Source organism: Neofelis nebulosa, chromosome X (genome assembly GCF_028018385.1).
Source record: "Neofelis nebulosa isolate mNeoNeb1 chromosome X, mNeoNeb1.pri, whole genome shotgun sequence".
NCBI lineage: Eukaryota > Metazoa > Chordata > Mammalia > Carnivora > Felidae > Neofelis > Neofelis nebulosa.
This window is the reverse complement of record NC_080800.1, coordinates 61,011,257-61,034,072: the sequence shown is the minus strand read 5'-3', so window position 1 is coordinate 61,034,072 and position 22,816 is coordinate 61,011,257. Positions and strand designations below refer to the sequence as shown.

At 42.0% G+C, this 22,816-nt stretch overlaps 1 protein-coding gene across 1 annotated transcript; it reads right to left on the bottom strand.

Annotated features, from left to right (window-relative positions):
• Window positions 1-1,854: 1,854 nt before the first annotated feature.
• On the bottom strand, window positions 1,855-3,435 carry LOC131502590 (polyadenylate-binding protein 1-like 2). The gene has a single exon (XM_058713423.1). The coding sequence runs from the start codon at window positions 2,594-2,596 to the stop codon at window positions 1,994-1,996; it is 603 nt and encodes a 200-aa protein (XP_058569406.1). The 5' UTR covers window positions 2,597-3,435; the 3' UTR covers window positions 1,855-1,993.
• Window positions 3,436-22,816: the final 19,381 nt, after the last annotated feature.

Genomic DNA, 22,816 nt, shown 5'->3' with positions numbered 1-22,816 from the left:
ATAACAGTAATAGCAAGGTTAAATAACTGTCAAGGTTTCGATCCTCTGATATTATTTGTGTACTTGGTGAGGGTAAATTGATACTATCTTTCTGGATATTCATTTAATAAGGAATAAAAAGAAAAAGAAAAAGAAAAAAAAAGATTTCAAACCTTCTGTGTCCTTTGATTCTGCAATTCGCTCTCACCAATGTTCGGAAACTAATATTGAATGTAAGCAAGGTTTGTGCACTATGATATTATGGGCAGCTAGGCTTTGAATAAGAAAACAAAACAATACAAATGTTCAACATCCAGATATTCAACAAAGAGAAAGCTGTGAAAAGATAACCCCATATCTGTATCTAAATACAAATATAGAGATGAATGCACATATCTATTTCTCTGTCAGGCCCCTCCACTGAAACACTAAACAGCCATGAAACAATTTTTAGAAGAATATTTAATGACATGAAACGAAGTTTGAGAATATCTATTTATACATCCATATCTTATCTCTATTATATATTCATGTGTGAAAAAGCAGATATTGAAACAGTATATACATGAAAATTCACATATATATCACATGAAAAATACTGGGGAAGTGCACATGAAAATGATTTAGGAATGTATGTGTGGCGATTAGGGTTGATTACTGGGAACATTAAATTTCTTCTGTTGCCTGCATTTTAATTTTTTCCTGCAATAAAGCCGAATGATGTTTCTGACAATGGGCAAAAGGGCAGTAAGTGGGCACAAGGAAAAGAGGGTGATAAAGGGCATTTAAATCCAGCAAAATAACCTAAAACAGTGCAATACCATTTGCAGCCCATCAAGCTGGCCAAAACACACACACTCCAGCACACACACACATCAATTACAGTGACTAGGAGACTATGCAGGGGGAATGGACATACTCTTTTTACTAGCTGTGCTGGCTGGCATGAATGCAAATCAGTACAATGCTTATGAAGGGGCCATTTGGCAACACACAGGAAAAGTCTCTAAAATATCCTGCAAGGATATTTTATTGTGGATCCTGCAAGTCCACAATTAAGAAGACCATCCGGTATGCTAGCGAAGATTTGGCTTGACAAGGAAGGATTCATTCGTCAGAGTATGCAGTGTTGGGTTTAAACACAAGGAAAGAACTAGGCACCACTGAATGTCCAACAATGCGGAAATGATTACAGAAGAGTTAAAGATCCATGGATACACTCTGCAGGCACTGAAGACGACATTTAGGAAGCCTGTTGAATAACATGGAAAGAAGTTCAATGGGTTGTGTTTTGTTTGGTTTTAGTTTCTGAAGAAGCAGATTAAGAAACACCACACACGTGAACCATTCTATAACAGTGTGTTAAAAGGGAAGGTGGGGGTGGGGAGTGAGGAAGAGAGGGAGGGAGAAAGAGGGAGAGAGGAGAGCCTGGAAAAACAGCACACCAAAAAGTGGTTGCCTCTGGGTAGTAGAATCATGGGGAACAATTACTCTCTGGGTTTTCCCTCATCTGATTTCCTTCTCCTTTCTGATGTTTCTACCATGAAATTGTGTCACCTGTGTAGTGAAGGAAGCGAGAATGAAGTGCTTTTTAAACCAAAGCACAAGGAGAAAAGGCAGCCTATAATCTATCAAGTGGCACAGATTAGCAAGATTATTCACAACGCCCTTGGTGGGTGTGGGGGGAAGGGAGAGGTGGGGAAGACAGAAGGAAGAGGAAGGAGGGAGGAAGAGGAGGAGGAGGGGATGAAAGGAAAGAGGAAGAGAGGAAGAGAGGGGGGAGAGGAGAGGGAGGGGAGAGGGAGAGGGAGAGGGAGAGGGAGAGGGAGAGGGAGAGGGAGAGGGAGAGGGAGAGGGAGAGAAAGAGAGAGAGAGAGAGAAGAGAGGAGAGAGAGACCTGCACTCCCAGTACAATACAATACACTGCTGGTGGGTTAGGGGGCAAAGAGGGGAGTTGTAAACCGGGTGGGAGCCAAGATTTGGCTCTGCTGGCTGACTGGCTCCTGGCATGTCTTCATCGCAAGGTGGCTTCCTCATCGGTGTCTTCCTCGAAATCCTTGACGTCAGCACTGGTGGACTGCCTAGCCCAGGCTCCCCTTTCGGCCTCTCGTTCTTTATGCGACTTGAATCTCCCAACGAAAATTTTGCGGTAGTTCAGGAACATGCCATTCATCGCATCAATGGCCCGCTCTGCGGACTCCTGCTTTTGGAAGTGCACAAACCCGTAGCCCTTGGGCCCCTTTTCGTCGCAGGCCACTTTGCAGGAGAGGATGTTGCCAAACGCCGAGAAGATGTTGTACAGCGCCTTGTTGTCGATGGTCTTGCCCAGGTTCTTGATGAAGACGTTGCCCACCCCACTCTTGCGGAGCGAGGGGTCCCGCTGGGACCACATGATGCGCACGGGCCTGCCCTTGATGACATCAAAGTTCAGGGTTTCCAGGGCCCGCTTGGCGTCCACCGGTTGCTGGTAGTTGACGTACGCGTAGCCCAACGAGCGGCGGGTGATCTTGTCCCTGCAAATGCGGATGGAAAGGATGGGCCCGGCCGGGCTGAACTTCTCGTAGAGCATTGCCTCTGTCACTTCAGGGTGCAGGTCGCCCACGTACAGCGAGGCCATAGGAAAGTCTGGGTTCCCCTCGGAGACCCTGCTGGTCTCCGCATCCGCAGCCGCAGCCGCGGCTGCAGCCGCTGCGGCCGCCGCCACCTCCGCCTCCTCGTCCTCGTCCGCGTCCGCCTCCCCCAAGGAGGGCGCCGCAGCCTCCGCTGCTGCTGCTGCTGCTGCTGCTGCTGCTGCTGCTGCTGCTGCAGCTGCTGCTGCAGTGGCGGCGGCGGCGGCGGCGGCGCAGGCAGCTTCAGCCGCGCTACCCTCCACAACCACTGCCGCCAGGGCAGCCCCCGCCTCCTTCCCCTCTGCTAGGGCGGCCGCCACCTCCCCCCGGGTGGCCTCCGCCACTGCCTCCTCCTCTACTGAGGCCTCGTCCTCCACCTCAGCCTCCACCTCTGCTTCCGCCTCCGCTACGGAGGCCTCCGCCACAGCCTCTGCCACGGTCGCCGCCGCAGCCTCTGCCGCCGCCGCAGCCGCTGCCGCCACCGCCGCCGCCACTTTCGCCGCTGTCGCCACGGTCGCCGGTGCCTCCAGGCCGCTGCCGCGACCTCCCTTCCCGCGAGCTGGGGGGTAGAGAGGCGGGAAAGGACAGGAGGGCGGGTGGCGCCAGCGGGAGCTGGGGCCGGGGACCCGGGGCCAGTCCGAGTCACTTGGGATAGCAAGCGCTGCCAGGAGCGCACCGGTGCGAGTCACCGCAGCCTGCAGCCTGCTGCTGCTGCCGCCGCCTCTCGGTCGTGGGCTAGCGTGCGGGGCGCGGGCGGGCAAGGCGGCGTGTGGTGGGGGACGGGGGGTGTTGGCGTCTGTGGTCCGGGCAGCTGGGAAGGCTTCTGTCTCTTTGGTTCCCCCTGTGGCTGCTGCGGGGCTGTGGGGCCGCGGGCGGTGGGAGGGGGCGGGGATGGGAGCGGGAGCCTGAGGCTTGGGGCGGGGGCGGGGAGAGTCTTCAGTCTCTCAGGTTGCCTGGATATTTATGAAGAGGAAGCCAGGGAAAGGGCTCCACTGTGGACTGGGAAATACGGTTTAGATTTAGAGGGTTGGTTTTGTTTTATCTCCTCCCCCTCACCTCCCATAGAACATCTAAATGATTAAATCAAGTGCCTTGCAAGAACGGGTGGGTGGCATTGAGAATACACTTGCCCGGCCTAAACAAAGCCGAGAAAAAAGGTTTTCTCACATTCAAGGGTTCTCCCCACTTCACCTCATACACACTTTGCAACATCGCTGCCACCAAGGAAACAACACCTATTCTGAGCAGGACCTGGGGCCAGTGGGGCAAGCTCCCCCTGCAGCCTGCTGACCCATTTTCTCAGAGATCCCTCCCCCTTTTCCAGCTCTTTCCTTCATCTGCAACACTTGCAAAAGAGGGAATACAGAACACAAGGACATGTATTCATTCATTGATAATGCCATGCCACAAATATTTATGGAGCTTGTGCTGGTCCCTAGGGATACAGGGGTCTGGCAAGCAGGACACATAAGCTGGTTTGGGGCTTGTCCTTGGTAATGGACAGTCTGGGTGGGAAACCCTGCCCCTGCTCCAGATTACAGGAGAACTAGGGACATGGGGTTCTTCCACACATCCCCTCCCCAGTTCCTCCCACACACCCAGCCTCAATACGTGCGGCCTGACAGTGGGGGAATCAAGAACACCCTGTCCTTAGTGCTGTCCTCAATGATACCCTGGGCTGGGGACAGGGCCTGGTCCAGAGCCAAGCACTTGTTCATTCTTGGCTCTGCCTTCAAGGTGCTAAGGTTACTAACATGAATCAAGAAATGCACATCCATGTTCAAAACAAAACCAAAACCCCAAATCTCTAGAATGAGGTGCCTGGTGCCACTTCATCAGGTAATATTTGTGAAAGCCTTATCAAGTACTTGGCACTGGGAGCTAAGGGACAGGCCATGTGATAAGTGAGCAGTGAGTGTTGATATATTGGAGGTGTGGGGTGGGGTGAGAAAAGGTGAGCTGTGTGTGTTGTGGGAACAGAGAGGCCACAGGGGGCCAAATGCTGAGGGGATAGACAAGTGAGCAACCATGAGAGTAGAGTATAACAGAAGCTAGGGTCCCACTTGCTCCAGAAAGGAGGACCCTGCCACTAACTCTTCCTGGTAGGAGTCAAGTGAGGCTGCACAGAAGATGAAACCCCCAATGTGAACCAATGTCGAGACAGGAAGGAAGACATTCCAAACAGAGGGATCTGATTGTGCACAAGGCCCTGTGGCATGCTAGCACACACAAAGGCACTTCTGGTCATGCCTAATAATCTGGTGTGGGCAGAGCTCATGGTCTCCGAGAGCATATGGCAGAAGATGGAGCTAGAAGGTGTGGAGCCCTGAAAAGCAAGCTAAGTGCTTGGACTCTGCACCCAAGTCCATGGGCACCACTCAGCACATTCAAGGAGGCAATCAGTGGGTGTGATTGGATCCTCAGAGTACAAAATAAATATCAATACAGAAATCAGTTAAGATTAAAAACTTAAAAGTTTTCATTACCAGAAAAAAATGTGTAACTGTGAGGTGACAGATGTTAACTAAACTTATTGTTCATATCTCTATCTATCTATCTATCTATCTATCATCTAATTATTGTGTTGTACACCTTAACCTCATACAACGCTATATGTCAATTATAGCTCAATAAAGCTGGGCAAAAACAACCCATCAATGCACATATAAGTGTGCATGTGCCTTCCCCTACACACAACTAAGACAGAGATGAGAGAACAAAAAGAAGACAGTCAGATGTGACCAGTTCCAGAAGAGATAGAACAACCATTCCCTCTGTCTCCCCTTTCCCCCATAAATAGGAGTTTCTCACTTACTGTGAGCCAGGCATCAAACTGTGTGGGCTTTGGGGTCAGATATAAAAACGATTGAACCACAGTGCCTTCCCTCAGGACATCTCACTCCACTAAAGCTCAGGCTGCCATACAAATAACAGAATCCCATACAAATAACAGAACAGGAGGGCTATAGGTGCCGCTATGTGATTGGACTATGGTGGCCATGGGATTTCATCTGCCCAGCACATATTTTCTCCTCCCCCTCATTCCTGCCCATCCACATTCTTTGGGGAAATAAAGCCGTTTTCTGTGGTGGCAGCGTTAGCTGGACCTAGGCAGTTGCACATGACAGAACAACCCTGAGCCTTCGGAACTGACCGAGTCACTGTGGGGTGTGAGGCAGTGAGAACTTTCCCAGTGCTGGCAAGAAATCATCCCAAGGTGGCTGAGAAGCAGACACACACAGACACATACCTTGCCAGCTTGCAAAATCCAGCCCATCGCCCCTAGACAAGGCTAGTGCGAACAAAGGAAAAGAACAGAGGCGTAGGAAAAGTAGGCTGTACAGCCGATGTTTGACCAAGGTGATCACTGTCACTGCTGTTAAGAGCCATCTCTTGGAAGTCTAGGTTGCTTGTAGGCAGGAGGCAGATGAGCTGTGCCTCACCATTCCAGGTGGCCATCCAAGAGGGGCCCGAGGAGGCAGAGGCCAAGTGGGGAAGCCATGATTGCTGGGGGGGTGGGTGGGTGGGTAGGGGATATGCAGGTGACGAGAACAACTTCTCAACCCGTTGTTAGGAGACAGAAATGTCAAGCGGGACCAACTCAAGGACCAGGGCTCCACAATATCTCTTCCTCTAACTTTGATTGCAGTTTGGCCCACAGAGCCAACAGAAATCAGTAAGAAAGCAGGACAAAGAGGTTTGAAGAAGTCATGCTATGTCCAGGAAATCCCCAAGCCTGTCAAACCTGAAGACAATTCCTAGACCCCTGTTGCCTCCAGCAACAGGAACGGGGCTAGAAGGGAAGAAGGTGCAAGACTATTCCCTGAGACATGCCAACATTTAGAAGTTCAGTTGAGGATGATAAGCCAGGGGAAGAGTTTGAGAAGGACTGGGTGGTAAAAGGGCTGGCTCCAAACCTGACTTGCATGGTCCAGCCTCAGTGTCCTCACTCAGGTCCTGTTTTCACTGCACGTGCATGGGGGTTGGTTTAAAGAGGCACAGCAAAGACTTTGTGTGCTAGGGTTTAGCTTCTCTTTCTGTTTATTTCTCAATAGAGCTTTAAAAGCAGATAGGTTCAGATACAGAGACATTTCAAGAGTGTTTGGAGCCGGCACTGGTCTTCCATTTCATATGGCTCACTTCCTTCTTCCTATCAGGAGGAAGAAATAGAAAGGAGTGGGGATGCAGTTCAGAGAGCAGGGGAAAAGAGTAGAAAAGAATGGAAGAAGGTAGGGAATGGGGGGTACCAATGGGGAGAGGGACAGATCAACTCCACGTACAAAAATGAATAAAAAGACCAAAAACAGTGATCTACATAAAGAAGTCTCTTCCCATGAATTTCTCATTGGCATAGCTATAGGAACGATGCCCAGGGAAAAGACAATGAATACATAACTGTATTTTAGGGTAGGGAAATTGTTTCTGTCAATTCACACTGCCCCCCAAATTCCTACAAATGAAAGTAATTATGAGACACAGGCCAACAAAAAAGCAGCCTTAGGCTTTTATTTATGAAGAATTGGAAAGTGTTTGGATGTGCCCTTGTTATTTAGCAAATCATAACAATGATTATTATATTGTCTTGAATAAATACAACACATTTAGCAAACGGTCTTTGGATCCTTATAAAGTGAAATGTTGAGGAAGACAGATGTGTGGGGCAGGGATGGAGTAGGAATCCGGCCTATAGAAATAAGAGTCCCAGGACATCAGGACATACGCAGAAGCACGTTTATCACAGAAAGGTTCACATTGGGCAAACTAGAACACAAAGCAAGCACTCGTCATTTGGGAAATGACTGAAGACATTTCAGTGTAGCCAGTCCATGGATTATTATGCATGGATTATTAAGCAAGCATGAATTACGTCCATATGGGTTGATTTAGGGGGACCTCCAAAATATGCTATTATTAAATGAGAAAAAGTAAATTGCAGAGAAGGAAACAGTACCTGGTCCCATTTGTGTATGTGGCAGAGGGCGGGGGGAGGTGGGAAGATATGAGGTTGTGATCTCATACTTATCCATCTGCCTATTTGGCATCTCCACCTGGATGTGCCATAGGCATTTCATCCTTAAATGCCAAAAATGGGACTCCTGAACTTCTTTCACCTCCCGATTCCTACTCCGCCTAACTTTGCTCCTTCCACGAATAGCACAGCCACCCATCCAGGTATTCAAATGAAACAAAAATGAAGAGGCACCCCTATTTCCTTCCTCTCCCACATCTTCCTCTGGTCACTCTCCCATCTTTCAGCAATTCGTATCACCTCTACTTCCAAACACCGCTTGAACCTCTCCAAATCAACTGGAGTCCACCATTACGTCTGTCATGGGCTCTGACATAGCCTCCTAACTGGTCGCCTGCTTCCACCAAACTTCCTTCTCCATTCAGTAGCCGGACTGATCTTTCTGAAAAATAAGTGGATTTTCTTGCCTCCGCTACTCAAAACCCCAGAATGTCTCCCCATTTCACTTTGACTAAAGTACAAACTCCTCAATGTGGCTTAAATATAATGAGCTGCATGACTCAGCCCTTGCCACCCTCCCCATTCTCACTTTTCTATATCCTGATCATTGTGGGCCTTCTCAGAATACTCTTGACTGTCTGCTCCAGGATCCAAGCTTGATTCTTTTTGGGGGCTTCTGCCTACCCCAATCTGTCTTTCTCTATACTTTTGAAATCATGAACAGGTTTTTAACATACAGAAAGTTACAGCGGGTCACAGAACACTCACCCAAACATACGTCACTTAGGATGAAAAAACAAACAAACAAACAAACAAACAACAACAACAACAACAAAAACCCAAAACATAGCTGCCATCCCCTTTAGAACTCTACCCAACCCCATTCCCCTCTGTCCCCGGGCCCACCTCCCGCAACCTCAATAGGGCACATGCCTAAGTCACTTCGGGGTGTGACTAAAGGCAAGAGACAAGCAAGTCTTCAGTTTCTTCCTCTTGTTTCTTTTTCTCTCCTCTTACCCCTCACTCTTTCCCTGAGGTCGAGCATTTCTTTGATGACCCTTTGCTCCTTGTCCCTCAGAAGCAGACAGGGTCTGCAAAAAGGGAACATAATTGGTGATATATTTGGGCTCAGGATGGTCATGAGAAATGAAGAAGCCTATACTCCCACCAGTTATTGTATAGTCCTAAATTTCCTGGGCCTAGATTCCTCAAAGAAGATGGGCCTTGGAGTCAAATGGACTTGTAGGCAGAATCCCAGAGCAAAACACTTAACCACTTGGAACCTCAGTATGTGCTCTGAGTTTGAATTTCAGAAACTCTAATTCAGGTTCTTAGGAAATTTCCTTTATAACAAGTAGTTTTGCCCCAGCCCCACTTAGGAGCCAAGAACAAGGGCTCTCTTGACTGATGATTTTTATATAGTGTTTCAGGTATTTTTGTCCCTGGGAATCAATTCTCCTTCCAAAGTATGCTGACAATTTTAACTAATGCCCTTCATTGTCATGATCTTAGGCAGTTTACAGACATGATCTTACAAAAATATACCTATAGATATGCCCCAGGCCATGACTTACTAGCTGTACTTACCTTGTTCAAGTTCCTTTACCTTTTTCGTTTGTTTCTTTAGCTTTGGCGTCTTCATCCATACGAGGGGATAGTTATAAGGATGAAAAGTGATAATATATGGACAATGTTTTTCACAGTGCCTGGCATGCCTTCAATGCCCAACACAAGAGATTCCTTATTAATGTCACTTCCTTCCATCTTGAGGATATCCTTGTTTAGCTCGTTTTTGAAGGCCCAGTGTCTTTCCTTTCTAATGTCCAAGGAAGCCTGGCCTTTTCTCTCTAACCAGGAGCAAAGTGTCAGTTCAGAGCGAGTCTGATCCTCTGAGTGACAGTCCAGCTTAGAGCTGGATTTTACTCTACGCAACTGCCTGACTTGCCAGCCTGAGCTCACTTTTCTTATACCCTCATTCAGTTATCCTGGGCTTAGAAACTTTCTACAATCCATCTATTTACTCTTCCTGAGCTCCAAGGACTTCACGAGTCAACGCATGAAAGCATGCCATTTTTCTGTCGTCAAGAACACCACCCAGAAGATTTGATAATACTATCTCAGCAATATAGGGTATTGAGTCATGAGTGAAGTTTCCCTCCACTGCTATGCATCCCTTCAAGCACCCTTTTGGGGGACATTTTGAACATAAATTACTGTAAGATAATACATTCCTCCAAGTGCTGTAGGACACTGAATGTATTTTGATGTCTTCGTGACATCTCTGGAACACTGCTTTCAACATTCACAATTATGCTGCAACACATTTATGGGTTATGGATGTGTGAGTGGCTGATTCTCAGTACTATGAGTTGTTGAGCAATTTAAGTTCCCAATCTATATAATAAATGTAAAATGAAATCTCCTTCCATATGGTAAAGTCTTGCTAAGGTCATGACAGCTAACCATGGGATTTTCTCCCAAACATACACACCATCTTTTAAAAACCATTCTTTAAATAAAAAAGGAAAAGAAGGGGCACCTGTGTGGCTCAGTTGGTTAAACATCTGACTCTTGAATTTGGCTCAGGTCATGATCTCATGGTTTGTGAGATCGAGCCCCGCGTCGGACTCTGTGTTGACAACCTGGAGCCTGCTTGGGATCTCTCTCTCTCTCTCTCTCTCTCTCTCTCTCTCTCTCCCTACCCTGATCTCCAAATGAATACATAAATAAATACATAAATACATAAGGAAAAGAAAAAGAAAGAATGAAAAACGAATGAAAAATGAAAAAAAGAAATGAAAGGAAATCATGCACATGATAAATAAAATAGCGATGGCCAGAAAGTACAAAAGAGCTTATGATGAAAGCAAAGGTTGGAGACCCCATCACTTCTCAACCCCTTGTCGTGCTTTCCAGGGTAGACCATTTTAACAATTCCTGTTTCCATTGTTCTGGAAGTTACCTTCTTACATCTAGATAAAGTGCTTAATCTGCTATTTCAGTAATTCATCAACTTCAGACATCATCAAGTGACCACATTCTGCTTACAGAGGAGAATTTAACTCATGGTGTCTGTCTTCAGTCTGCCCTCACTCTCTCTTGGTTTTTATACCTTCTTTTGATTTTTGTTTCCTCTATTGGTGACTCTAGTTAACTTTAAATAATATCCGTAACCCTCAGTGTTTTGCATATACCTTAGTCAGTTTACCTTGATTTTCTATAAAATGAGTATATTGCCATGCTTATCCTTCCCTTCCCTCAACTTCTTTTCCTCCTTTATACCTTCTCTTCTAATCAGACTCATAATCATTTACATCCACTTCTGGAAACCTAATCAAGTCTTTTCTGCTATGAAAACGCAAGACAGCCTTTTACCTTTCAATGAATCTCCAATAATGTTGACCACAGAGCCACATTTCTTCACTGAGTGCAGGCTGGGCCACTAGAAGGAGATTAATCCTAGTATCAAGTTCAAATCCTCCCTTTTATCTTATTCTGTTAATTTCTAAAAGGTATGCTGCATTTGAGTTTGATTTATAGTTGACTTATGCATCAAACTCCCTCCTTTTCCTGCTTTCTCTTTCCCTCTCTTTCTTTCTCTTTCTCTTTGTCTCTGTCTCTCTCTCTCTCTCTCTCTCTCTCTCTCTCTCTCTCTCTCTCTCTCACACACACACACACACACACACTAAATGGCTGCCAGGCAATTGATCATTAAACAATTTAATCTTATAACAACTTATGACATGGGTGTTATTATAATCTTCATTTTACACCTGGGAAAACTTTGGTAGCAAGTATTTAAATAACCTGCCAAGGTCTCACAGCATGTAAGGGACAGAGTCTGGGATTTGATTCAAAGAAAGACAGTCTCATTCCAGAATTGCTACTGGTGACCACTGTGTTATTCTTCACTACATGTCTCCCTTTTGGTTTATCAGAACCACAAATATACCCAAAAACAGCATATATATACACAAATATGCTGTTAAAACAGGTGGAACAGTGCACATAGATATATGAATAGCGGTTGGCAATCCATCCGCTTCCAGAAACAACCTCCACCAATCCCAGACTCTGGGGTTACACAAAACAATATTGTCTGTTTTTGTTTTTTCTCTTTACGTTTCTCTCAAGCTCATAAAAATCTATAAAACCAGGCTTATACAAATGTATAGAAACAGGTTGACATTTTCCAGAGTAGTTTTCTTTTTCTTTTTTTTTTTTTTTTGTCAAAGTGGCATTATACATTTCACAATTTTCTGCAACTTTCTACGTTCACAGAACAGGTTAGTACATGCAGATCAAGTTAATTCTATTGTATTAAAGTCTGCATTAATGACAAACAAATTTATGCAGCAATGCCCTGATCATTCCATGTTTTATTTTTGCAGACAGATGTCATTTTTACCTTTGCTCCCTTTTCTGTGATGTGCCTTAATTTTTCTCAGCCTGCTTTTAAGAATTTCTCTTTATTTTTATTTTCAAGGCAATTGGTTTCTGGTGGGTCTTAAATTCAAAGACCACCTTGGAGCTGTGAGGTTTTGCTTTGCCTCATATTTGGAACATTTTCTACCATTGTATCTTCAAATGTTTTCCTGTCCATTGCTCCCTTTTTATTATTCAGGGGCACCAATTATATGTAGGTTTGGTGAATCGATAATGTCCCACAGGTCAATGAGGCTCTTTCCGTTTATGTTTGTTTGATGTTTTACTTTTTTTTTTGTTTTGTTTTTTAAATTTTTATTTAAATTCCAGTTAGTTAACATACAATATAATACTAGTTTCAGGTGTACAGTTTAGTGATTCTGTGCTTCCATACAACACCCAGTGCTCATCATAAGTGTACTCCTGAATTCCCATCACCTATTTAACCCATCCCCCCATCCTAGCCCCCCTCTGGCAACTATCAGATCATTCATTGTTCTCTGTAATTAGTAGTCTCTCTTTCTCTTTCTCTGTCTTCCCCTCTCTCCCTCTTACTTTCACCTTGCTTGTTTGTTTTGTTTCTTAAATTCCATATGAGTGAAACCATAAGGTGTCTTACTGACTGACTTATTTTGCTTAGCATTACAGTCTTTAGCTCCATCCATGTCATTGCAAATGGCAAGATTTCATTCTTTTCTATGGCTGAGTGTGTGTGTGTGTGTGTGTGTGTGTGCGCGCGCGTGCGCATATATACAGATACATACATACCACCTCTTCTTTACCCATCTATCATTTGATGGACACTTGGGCTGCTTCCATATCTTGCTATTATAAATAATGCTGCTATAAACATAAGGATGCATGTATCCCTTTGAATTAATGTTTCTGTATTATTTGAGTAAATACCCAGCAGGGCGATTGCAGGATCATAGGGTAGTCCTATTTTTAATGTTTTGAAGAACCTCCATACTGGTTTCCACAGTGGCTGCACCAGTTTGCAGTCCCACCAACAGTACACGAGGCTTCCTTTTTTCCATATCCTCTCCAACAACTGTTGTTTCTTGTGTTGTTGATTTTAGCCACTCTGACCAATGTGAGGTGATATCTCCTTGTAGTTTTGGTTTGCATTTTCTGATGATAAGTGATGGTGAGCATCTTTTCACGTGTCTTTTGGCCATTTGCATGTCTTCTGTAGAGAAATGTCTGTTCATGTCTTTTGCCCATTTTTTAATTGGGTTATTTGCTTTTGGGGATTTTATTTTAAAATTTCTTTATATATTTTGGACACTAGCCCTCTATTGGATATGCCACTGGCAAATATCTTCTCCCATTCCATAGGTTGTCTTTTAGTTTTGTTGATTGTTTCTTTCACTGGCAGAACCTTTTCATTTTGATGTAGTCCCAGTAGTTTATTTTTGGTTTTGTTTCCCTTGCCTCTGGAGACATATCTAAAAAGATGTTGCTAGAGACAGTTTCAGAGAAGTTATGGCTGTGTTCTGTCCCAGGATTTTTATGGTTTGAGGTCTCACAGTTAGGTCATTGATCCATTTTGAATTTATTTTTGCATGTGGTATAAGAAAGTGGTCCGGTTTCATCCTTTTGCATGTTGCTGTCTGCTTTTCCCCACACCATTTGTTGGAGAGACATTCTTTTCCCCACCAGATAATCTTTCCTGTTCTGTCAAAGATCGACCAGTTGGTTGTAGGTTCATTTCTGGTTTATTTGTTCTGTTCCATTGATCTGTGTGTCTATTTTTGTGCCAGTCCCATACTGTTTTTGATCTCTACAGCTTTGTCATATAACTCAAAGTCCGTAATTGTGATGCCTCCACCTTTGCTTTTCTTTTTCAAGGTCGCTTTGGCTATTCAGGATCTTTTGTGTTTCCATACAAATTTTAGGATTGTTTGTTCCAGTTCTGTGGAAAACATGATTGGTATTTTCATAGCGATTGCATTAAATGTGTAGATTCCTATGGGTACTATAGACATTTTAACAATATTTGTTCTTCCGATCTATGAGCATGGTACGCCCTTCCATTTGTTTGTGTCATCTTCAATTTCTTTCATCAGTGTTTTGTTAGTTTTTAAGAGTACAGGTCTTTCACCTCTTTGACTAGGTTTATTCCTAGGTATCTTATTATTTTGGGTGTAATTGTAAATGGGATTGTTTTCTTAATGTCTCTTTCTGATGCTTCATTATTGGTGTATAGAAATGCAACAGATTTCTGTATGTTGATTTTGTATCCTGAGAGTTTACTTAATTCATTTATCAGTTCTAGCCATTTTTTGGTGGAATTTTTAGGTTTTTCTGTATATAGTATCATGTCATGCGCAAATGGTGAAAGTTTGACTTTTTCCTTACCGATTTGGATGTCCTTTATTTGTTTTCCCAATCTGATTGCTGTGGCCAGCATTTCCAGTACTATGTTGAACAAAAGTGGTGAGAGTGGACATCCTTGTCTTCTTCATGGCCTTCAGGGAAAAGCTCTCAGGTTTTCCCCGTGAAGGATGATGTTAGCTGTAAGCCTTTCATAGATGGCCTTTATTATGTTAAGGTATGTTCTCTGCAAACCTATTTTTTGAGAGTTTTCATCACTAATGGATGTTGAACTTTGACAAATTGCTTTTTCTGCTTCTGTTGAGAGGATCATATGGTTCTTATCCTTTCTCTTATTGATGTGCTATATCACACCGATTGATTTCCGAACGCTGAACCACACTTGCAACCCAGGAATAAGTCCCACTTGATCATGGTGGATGATTTTTTAAATGCATTGTTGAATTTGGTTTGCTAGTATTTCATTGAGAAATTTTGCATCTATGCTCATCAAGGATATTGGCCGGTAGTTCTCTTTTTTAGCAGTGCCTTTATCAGTTTTTGAATCAGGATAATTCTCGCCTCAAAGAATGAATTAGGAAATTTCCCTTCCTTTTCTATTTTTAGGAATAGTTTAGGAAGGACAGAAATTAACTTTTCTTTAAATGTTTGATAACGTTGGCCTGTGAAGCCATCTGATCTTGGACTTTTGTTCGTTGGGAGTTTTTTGATTACTGGTTCAATTTATTTGCTGGTTATCGGTCTCTTCAAATTTTCTCTTTCCTCCTATCTCAGTTTTGGTAGTTTATATGTTTCTAGGAATTCATCCATTTCTTCTAGAATGTCCAATTTGTTGGCATATAGTTTTTCATAATATTCTCTTATGATTGTATTTCTGAGGTGTGGGTTGTTATTTCTCCTGTCTTATTTGTGATTTTGTTTCTGTCTTTTCTCTTTTTTCTTGATAAGTCTGGCTAGAGGTTTATCAATTTTATGGAGTTTTTCAAAGAACCAGATCCTGCTTTCATAGACCTGTTCCTTTTTCTTTCCTTGTTTTGATTGGTTTGTTTGTTTGTTTGTTTGTTTCTGTATGTTTTTTTTTTCCTGCTCTAATCTTTATTATTTCCTCCCCTTTGATGGTTTGGGGTTTTCTTTTTTCTTTGTTTTTGGTGTAAGGTTAGGTTGTTTATTTGAAAGTTTTCTTGCTTCTTGATGTAGGCCCGTGTTGCTACAAACTTCCCAGTTGGGACCATTTCTGCTGCATCCCAAAGGTTTTGGACCGTTGTGTTTTCATTTTCATTTGTTCCCATGTACTTTTGGATTTCTTCTTTGATTTCCTGGTTCACCCATTCATTGTTTAGTAGCATGTTATTTAGCCTCCATGTGTTTGTGGTCTTTTCAGATTTTTTTCTTGTGGCTGACTTCTCATTTCAAAGTTTGTGGTCAGAAAAGATGCATGTTATAACTTTGATCATCTTGAATTTGTTGAGGCTAGTTTTGTGGCTTAATATGTGATCTATTCTGGAGAATGTTCCATGTGCACTTGAAAAGAATGTGTATTCTGCTGCTTTAGGATGGAATTTTCTGAATATATCTGTTGAATCCATCTGTTTCAGTGTGCCATTCAAAGCCATTGTTTCCTTGTTGATTTTCTGCTTAGATGATGTGTCCATTGATGTCAGTGTGGTGTTAACATCCCCTACTATATCCATTAGTTCCTTTAGTTTGTTATTGACTGTTTTATGTATTTGGGTGCTCTCCCACGTTGGATGCATAAATATTTACAATAGTTATATCTTCTTGTTGGATTGTGCCTTTTATTATTATATAACCTCTTTCTTTGTCTCTTGCTACAGTCTTTGTTTTAAAGTCCATTTTTGTTCGATATAGGTATTGCTCTTCATGGAGATTCTTTTAAATGTGGTATCAAAATTTGGTTTTTAGTTGAATCTTCTTGATGGCCTGTGGTGTTGAACATGCATTCCTGTGCTTATTTCCCATCCACGTATCTTCTTTAGTGAACCATCTGTTCTAATCTTTTGCCCACATCTAGCTTGGTTGTTTTTTTTCCTTCATATTGAGTTTCGAAAGTTCTCTCTTTATATTCTGGATAACAGCCCTTGATCAGATTTATGTTGTACCTAAGAAAGCTAGGCCTAACCCAAGGTCAGAAGAGATTTCTGTTTGCTTTCTTCTGGAATTTTCGTAAGCTTACATTTAGGTTTGTGATCCATTTTGAGTCATTTTTTGCCCATATATAGTATGAGGTATTGATCAATGGCCACATCTGGGGAATAGAAATATCTGATTGTGCTAGCACCACTTCTTGAACCATGATACTTTCTACACTGAATTGCCTTTGTGTCTATGCCAAAAATTAGTTGTCCTTACATGGGTGGGTTTATTTCTGCATCATCTCTTCTGTTCTAATGACCCATTTGTCTTTCTTTATGCCAATATCACAGTTTTTTGATAACTGTTACTTGGTAGTAAGTCTTGAAATAAGGTAGTGTTAACTTTACACCTTTGTTCTTCTTTTCTAAGGTTATATTGGCTGTCGTACATCCTTTGTAATCCCATATGAAATTTAGAATATTATTGTCAATTTCTACACAAAATTCCTTCTGGGATTTTGAATGGTGTTGTGTTGATTCTATAGATGAATTTGGAGAGAACAGACATGTTAATTATATTGCATTTCCTGACGCAATGAACATGAAATATCTTCCCATTTACTTGTGTTTCCTTTAATTTCTCTCAACAGTAGTTTCATCCCTAAGTATTTCATAGTTCAACGTTTTCTGACGTAGTTGAAAATGTATTTCAATTTTTCACCACTTGTTACATTATATACAAATACAACTGACTTTTGCATGTTGATGCTGTATCATGTCCTGCAACCTGGCTAAACTCTGAGTCTAGTTACTCGTGTGTGTGTGTGTGTGTGTGTGTGTGTGTGTGTGTTCCTTAAGATTTTACATGTATCAGGCCATGACATCTTCAAAGAGAGATCGTTTTATTTCTTCCCTTCCAATCTGGGTGCCTTTTGTCTTTTCTGCCTTTTTTCCCTGGCAAGACCCTTCATAGAAGTGGTGAGTGTGGACATCAGTCTTGTGCTTGATCTCAGGAGGGAATAATTCAGTCTTTCACTGTTAAGTATGATGTTAGCTATAGAATATTTATAAGTGTCCAGTGTCTGGTTGAGTGAGCTCCTTTCTCTTCCCAGTTTGGTGACAGCTTTAATCATGGAATGGTGTTGGATTGTGTAAATGCTCTGTTGAGATGATCATATGGTTTCTCTGATTTTAGTTTGTTAACATAGTGAATTGCATTGTCTGATTTTTGAAAGACAGGTGAACCTCATATTCCTAGGACAAACCCCATTTGCTAATGATGTGTTATTTTTAAAAGATATATTGTTTAGATTTTATTTGTTAACATATTGCTTAGTAATTTTCCATCTTGTCCATGACTGATGTTGGTCTATACTTTTTCTTTCTTTTAATGTCTTTTTTTCTGGATTTTGGTGTCAGAGTGATGCTGGCATGGATAGAATGCGTATGAACATTACAATGAAGTTATCTGAAAGGAGTTATGTTACCTTGGTACTATGTGTTCCTTCAGGGTTTGGGGCGTTTCACCAGTGGGCCTATCTGCTGTTTTCTTTGTGGGAATATTTGTAATTATAATTCAGTTCCCTTAGTAAATAAATACAAGACTTTTCAGGTTATGTATTTTTTATTGAATGAACTTTGGTAGTGTGTATGATTCAAGAAATCTGTACATTTTATCCAAGTTGTCAAATTTACTGGCATAGAGTTTTTTCACAATATTTCCTTATTACCATTTTAATATCTGTAGGTTCTGTCTTGATGTCATCTGCTTCATTGTGATATTGGTAATTTGTGTCTTCTCTCTCTTTTCCCTGAACAGTCAACCTAAAGGCTTATTAGGTTTATTAATTTTCTCAAAGTAAATAGCTTTTATTTCATTGATTTTCTCTATTGTTTTCCTGTTTTCTGCTCTGATATTTACTATTCCCTTTCTTTACTTTGGTTTGGATTTGGCTTTACCTTGGTTTGAATTTTCCCTCCTTTTTTTTTTTAATGTTTACTTATTTATTTTGAGAGAGAGGAAGAGAGAATGGGGGAGGGCAGAGAGAGAGGAGAGTGATAATCCCAAGCAGGCACCAGGCTGTCATCTCAGGAGCCCGATGCAGGGCTCCATCTAGCAAACCGTGAGATCATGACCTGAGCCAAAATCAAAAGTCAGACGCTTAACTGACTGACCCACCCAGGTGCCCCTGAATTTTCCCTCCTTTCCCAAAGTGTAATATGACATCATTGATCTGGGACTTTTCTTCTTTCCTTTATGTATAAATTCTGTTTCTTTTAGACAACATAGAGTTGGGTCTTGTATTTTTATCCACTCTGACTATATGCCTTTGAATTAGTGTATTTACCATTCACATTTCACATGGTTATTCACATAGTTAGAGTAATATCTATTACATATGTAACTGTTTTCTATTCTTTTCACTTGTCCTTTCTTTTTTTTCCTCCCCCTCTTTTACTGCCTTCTCTGGGATCAACTGAACATTTTATATGCTTCCATTTGATCTCCTTCTTTAGCATATCAATTATGTGTTAAAAAATTTTAGTTGACTTTTTAAGTAGGCTTCATGCTCAGCACAAAGCCCAGCATGGGGCTTGAACTCATGACCCTGAGATCAAGACCTGAGCTGAGATCAAGAGTCAGATGCTTAACCGACTGGGCAACCCAGGTGCCCCTATGCTTTAAAATTGTTTTAAATGATTACCTCTGAATTTGTAACACCTGATCAAAGTCTATCTTCAATTAATACTATGCTGCTTCATGCATGATGCAGGTACCTTTAACACAGTTTCTCTGACTTTCCCTATTTCCCAGAGTTTTTCCTGATTTCTCCCTCTGGTCCCTCATGGCAATGCTGTCATTTACTCCGCTTATCAGTATGCTATAATCGTTGAATGCATTGCTATTATTACTTTAAATGATCAGTTAGCTCTTAGATGACCTAAGAATAAGAACAATCAATGAATTTCTTTCACTTTCATTGATTCCTTTTTCCATGTTCTTCCTTCCGTTATGTAGATCTGAGTTTTTGACCTTTACTATTTTCCTTCTCTCTGAGGAACTTCTTTTAACATGTTGTGCACAATAAGTCTGCTGTCAATGAATTCCCACAGTTTGGGTTTATCTGGGGAAGTTTTTATTTTGTTTTCATTTTTCAAGAACAACTTCACTAGATATAGATTGCTCAATTGCTGGATTTTTCTTTCAGCATTTTAACTATGTCACTCCACTCTCTTCTTGTTTACATGGTTTCTGACCAGAAGCCCAGTGTGGTTATCATTGTTCCTCTATACTTAATGACATTTCCCTGCCTCTCCTGGCTTCTTTCAAGGTTTCATCCATTGTCTGGTTTGTTTGTTTGTTTGTTTGTTTGTTTGTTTGTTTTTGCAGCCTGAATATAACATTCTGTTTTTTGTTCTGTTTTGTTTTGTTTCACATTTATACTGCTTGGTGTTCTCTGAGCTTCCTGGGTCCATGTTTTGGTGTCTGTCATTAACTTTGGAATATTCTCAGCCATCATTATATCAAATATTTCTTTGCTCCATTTTCTTTTTCTTCTGCTCTTGGTGTTCCAATTATGTTTGTGTTGCTCGTTTTCAATTTATCCTACAATATTTCAATGGTATGTTACTTCTTAAATATTTTTTCTTTGTATTTCAGTTAGTTTGCAAAGTTTCTAAGGACATATCTTCTTTTTTTAATATAATTTATTGTCAAATTGGCTTCCATACAACACCCAGTGCTCTTCAAGCACACTAATTATTTCATCAGTTGTGTCCAGTATACATCAAAGGCATTTTTCATACCTTTTAGCATTTTTACTTTTCAGCATTTACGTTTGACTCTTTCTCACAGTTTCCATCCTTCTGCTTACAATACCATTTGATCTTGCATGTTGTGTTTTTTTTTTCCATTAGAGCTCTTAATACATTCATGATGGTTTCTTTAAATTCCCTGTTTGTGTCTTTGAAAGTATGAACCGTGGCTGATGTTAGGCTCAGGGGAAAGACTCTAACCCTGTGACTGGTGGGTTGTGTGTCTCTAACAAGGTCTTGGCCTCTGCTCTATAGAGCTCAAAAGAAAGACTTATACCCTGTGCAATATACAAGTGCATCAGGTGGTTGCTCATTAAAAAGCAGTTGTTAGAGAATTAAAAACTACAAGGATGGAAAAGAGGGGGGAGAGTAGCCATGCTGAGCTCTGTATTTACTAGGACCCTTAACTCCCTCTGATGATGGTGCTGCCTTATGCTTCTTTCACGCACATCCTGATCCTCAGCGTTGTAGGTTGAAAGAGAAAACACCCATTGTGTCCTGTGGCAAAAATGTTTATAAAAAGGGACCTGAATGCCTTATCCCCAAACTTCTTACTAGGCCAGAAGATACCAAGATCCTACTAATTAATTGTAAGACAGTGAATCTGGGTGGGTCCTCTTAAGTGCTGAAGCATATCAACATGCCAAAGGGATACTCTGCACTCTGCTGTTGGCTGAGGCCCAAGGTCTCTAAAGCTAGTAAGCTAGAAAGCATAAAGGATTCTCCTAATTCTAATGATATTGATTGGGACTCCCTGGGGGAAGAATTTGTGGTAGGCTGATAAGGTCCTCCCAAGATGTACACATCCTGTTGCTGAACCTTGAATGTTACCTTACATGGCAATGACTTTGAAGATGCGATTAAGTTAAGGATCTTGAGATTTGGAAACTGTGCTGGATCACCCGAGTGGTCCCTAAATGCAATCACAAGCATCCCTGTAATAGGGAGCCTAGGGATATTTCATAAAGAAGAAGAGAATGCAGTGTGATCACAGAGGCCACAAGCCAAGGAATGCAAGTAGCCACCACAAACTGAAAGAAGAGATTGCCTGCTAGAGCCTCTGAAAGGAGCACAATCCTGTAGACACCTTGAGTTCAGCCCAGTGAAATTTATTTCAGAGTTCTTGTCTCAAAACTGTGAAAATATAATTTGCTGTTGTGGTAAGCCACTACGTTTGTGGTGATTTGTTACAGAGGCCTCATGAAACTAAAATAAGAGTTTACCAACATGAGCTGAGGAGAGAAAATCTCCCTGAAGCATATAGTATAACCATCCAAACATAAACATTTTAAGGAGGAGTGAACTGGAATAGAGGTCTAGGTTTAATTTGAATGGAAATTCAAAAAAAAATTAAAAATTTTGAGCAATTAGTAGATGAAAGGATACTGATTGGTTCCTTTGCTTATATAATGCTGGCTTTAAATTAACCTCAACTTCTGCCTAGATGAACTTGGCTGATATATCTTCTATTCTTCAAATTAGTAATTTCTTCTGGGATCCACTAGACTAATGGAAATAGGTGTACACAACTATGTTGTCCACCCACTTCAACATTCATGGGCACAGCTTGTGGTCTTTTCCTTGCTCCTTTGGGTGTCCATAGCATATACCATTGAGGCAAAAAATGAGCATGCCTTCATGAATTGGAGTACTTGGTGGTGGAGGTAATAATTAAGGAAAATTGGTGTAGTACACTCAGTATAAGACATATCACTATTCTGAGCACTCCAATGTAGGGGAGACCAGAACCAGCCCCAAGTAAATTCCATTTTAAACCTACACCAGGCAGTTATTTCTCACAGGATCATCTCCAATTTATAGGCTTCCCACTACCTTTAATTATTCAAGTGGCTATTAAAATTGCCTTAGAATCGCCTGACTGCTCAATAAGAGGGTCTTGACACCTAGGTCTTCACTTCCTAGGGTAATACCACTACTGAGGTAAGCCCCCACTTCAGAGTTACCAGAGCCACCACACACCACTACAGATCCTTAACTGAAAGACCTGGTATTGGTGACTCTGTGATCACACCTGAGCTTCCCAACCAATCTGATTTTGGGTGATACCCCTGAGGAGCTCCAGCTCTTCTATGACAAGCTATACAAAACATCCCATCACTTTTTCCCTGGAATTCATCCCTAAGGTGCAGGAACAACTGCCCCACCCTCTGATGTGAGGCATGTTTCCAGGTCCGCAATGCCCTCTTGAGGAAAATCTCCCATGCCAACCCATTGGTTCTCACATAATATCTTTTTGGCTTTAATTGATATGGTTTCCAAATTACAGTAATCCCCAGAAGCCCCACTAAATTTAAAGGAAGTCCCCTCTGTGTTTTTCAGGATATTACCAGACATAAGATGGAAAGCAAGCAAGTCCACCATACATCAGCCATTTGACAGAAATTTGACTAATTTTTCTGTGGTCACATAGCTAAATTCAATAACACAAGAAACAACAGGAGTTGGTGAGGATGTGGAGATACCTTTAATGGGATGCAAATTCTAAGTAGCTCAGTGGCCTACTAGAATAATATAACTGAAGCCCATACTATCAGCCTCACCAAATGGGACCCTGTACATCTACCCCA

Bases quoted from the DNA above. Each gene is read 5' to 3' on its own strand.
- LOC131502590 (XM_058713423.1), bottom strand. From the start codon at position 2,596: ATGGCCTCGCTGTACGTGGGCGACCTGCACCCTGAAGTGACAGAGGCA.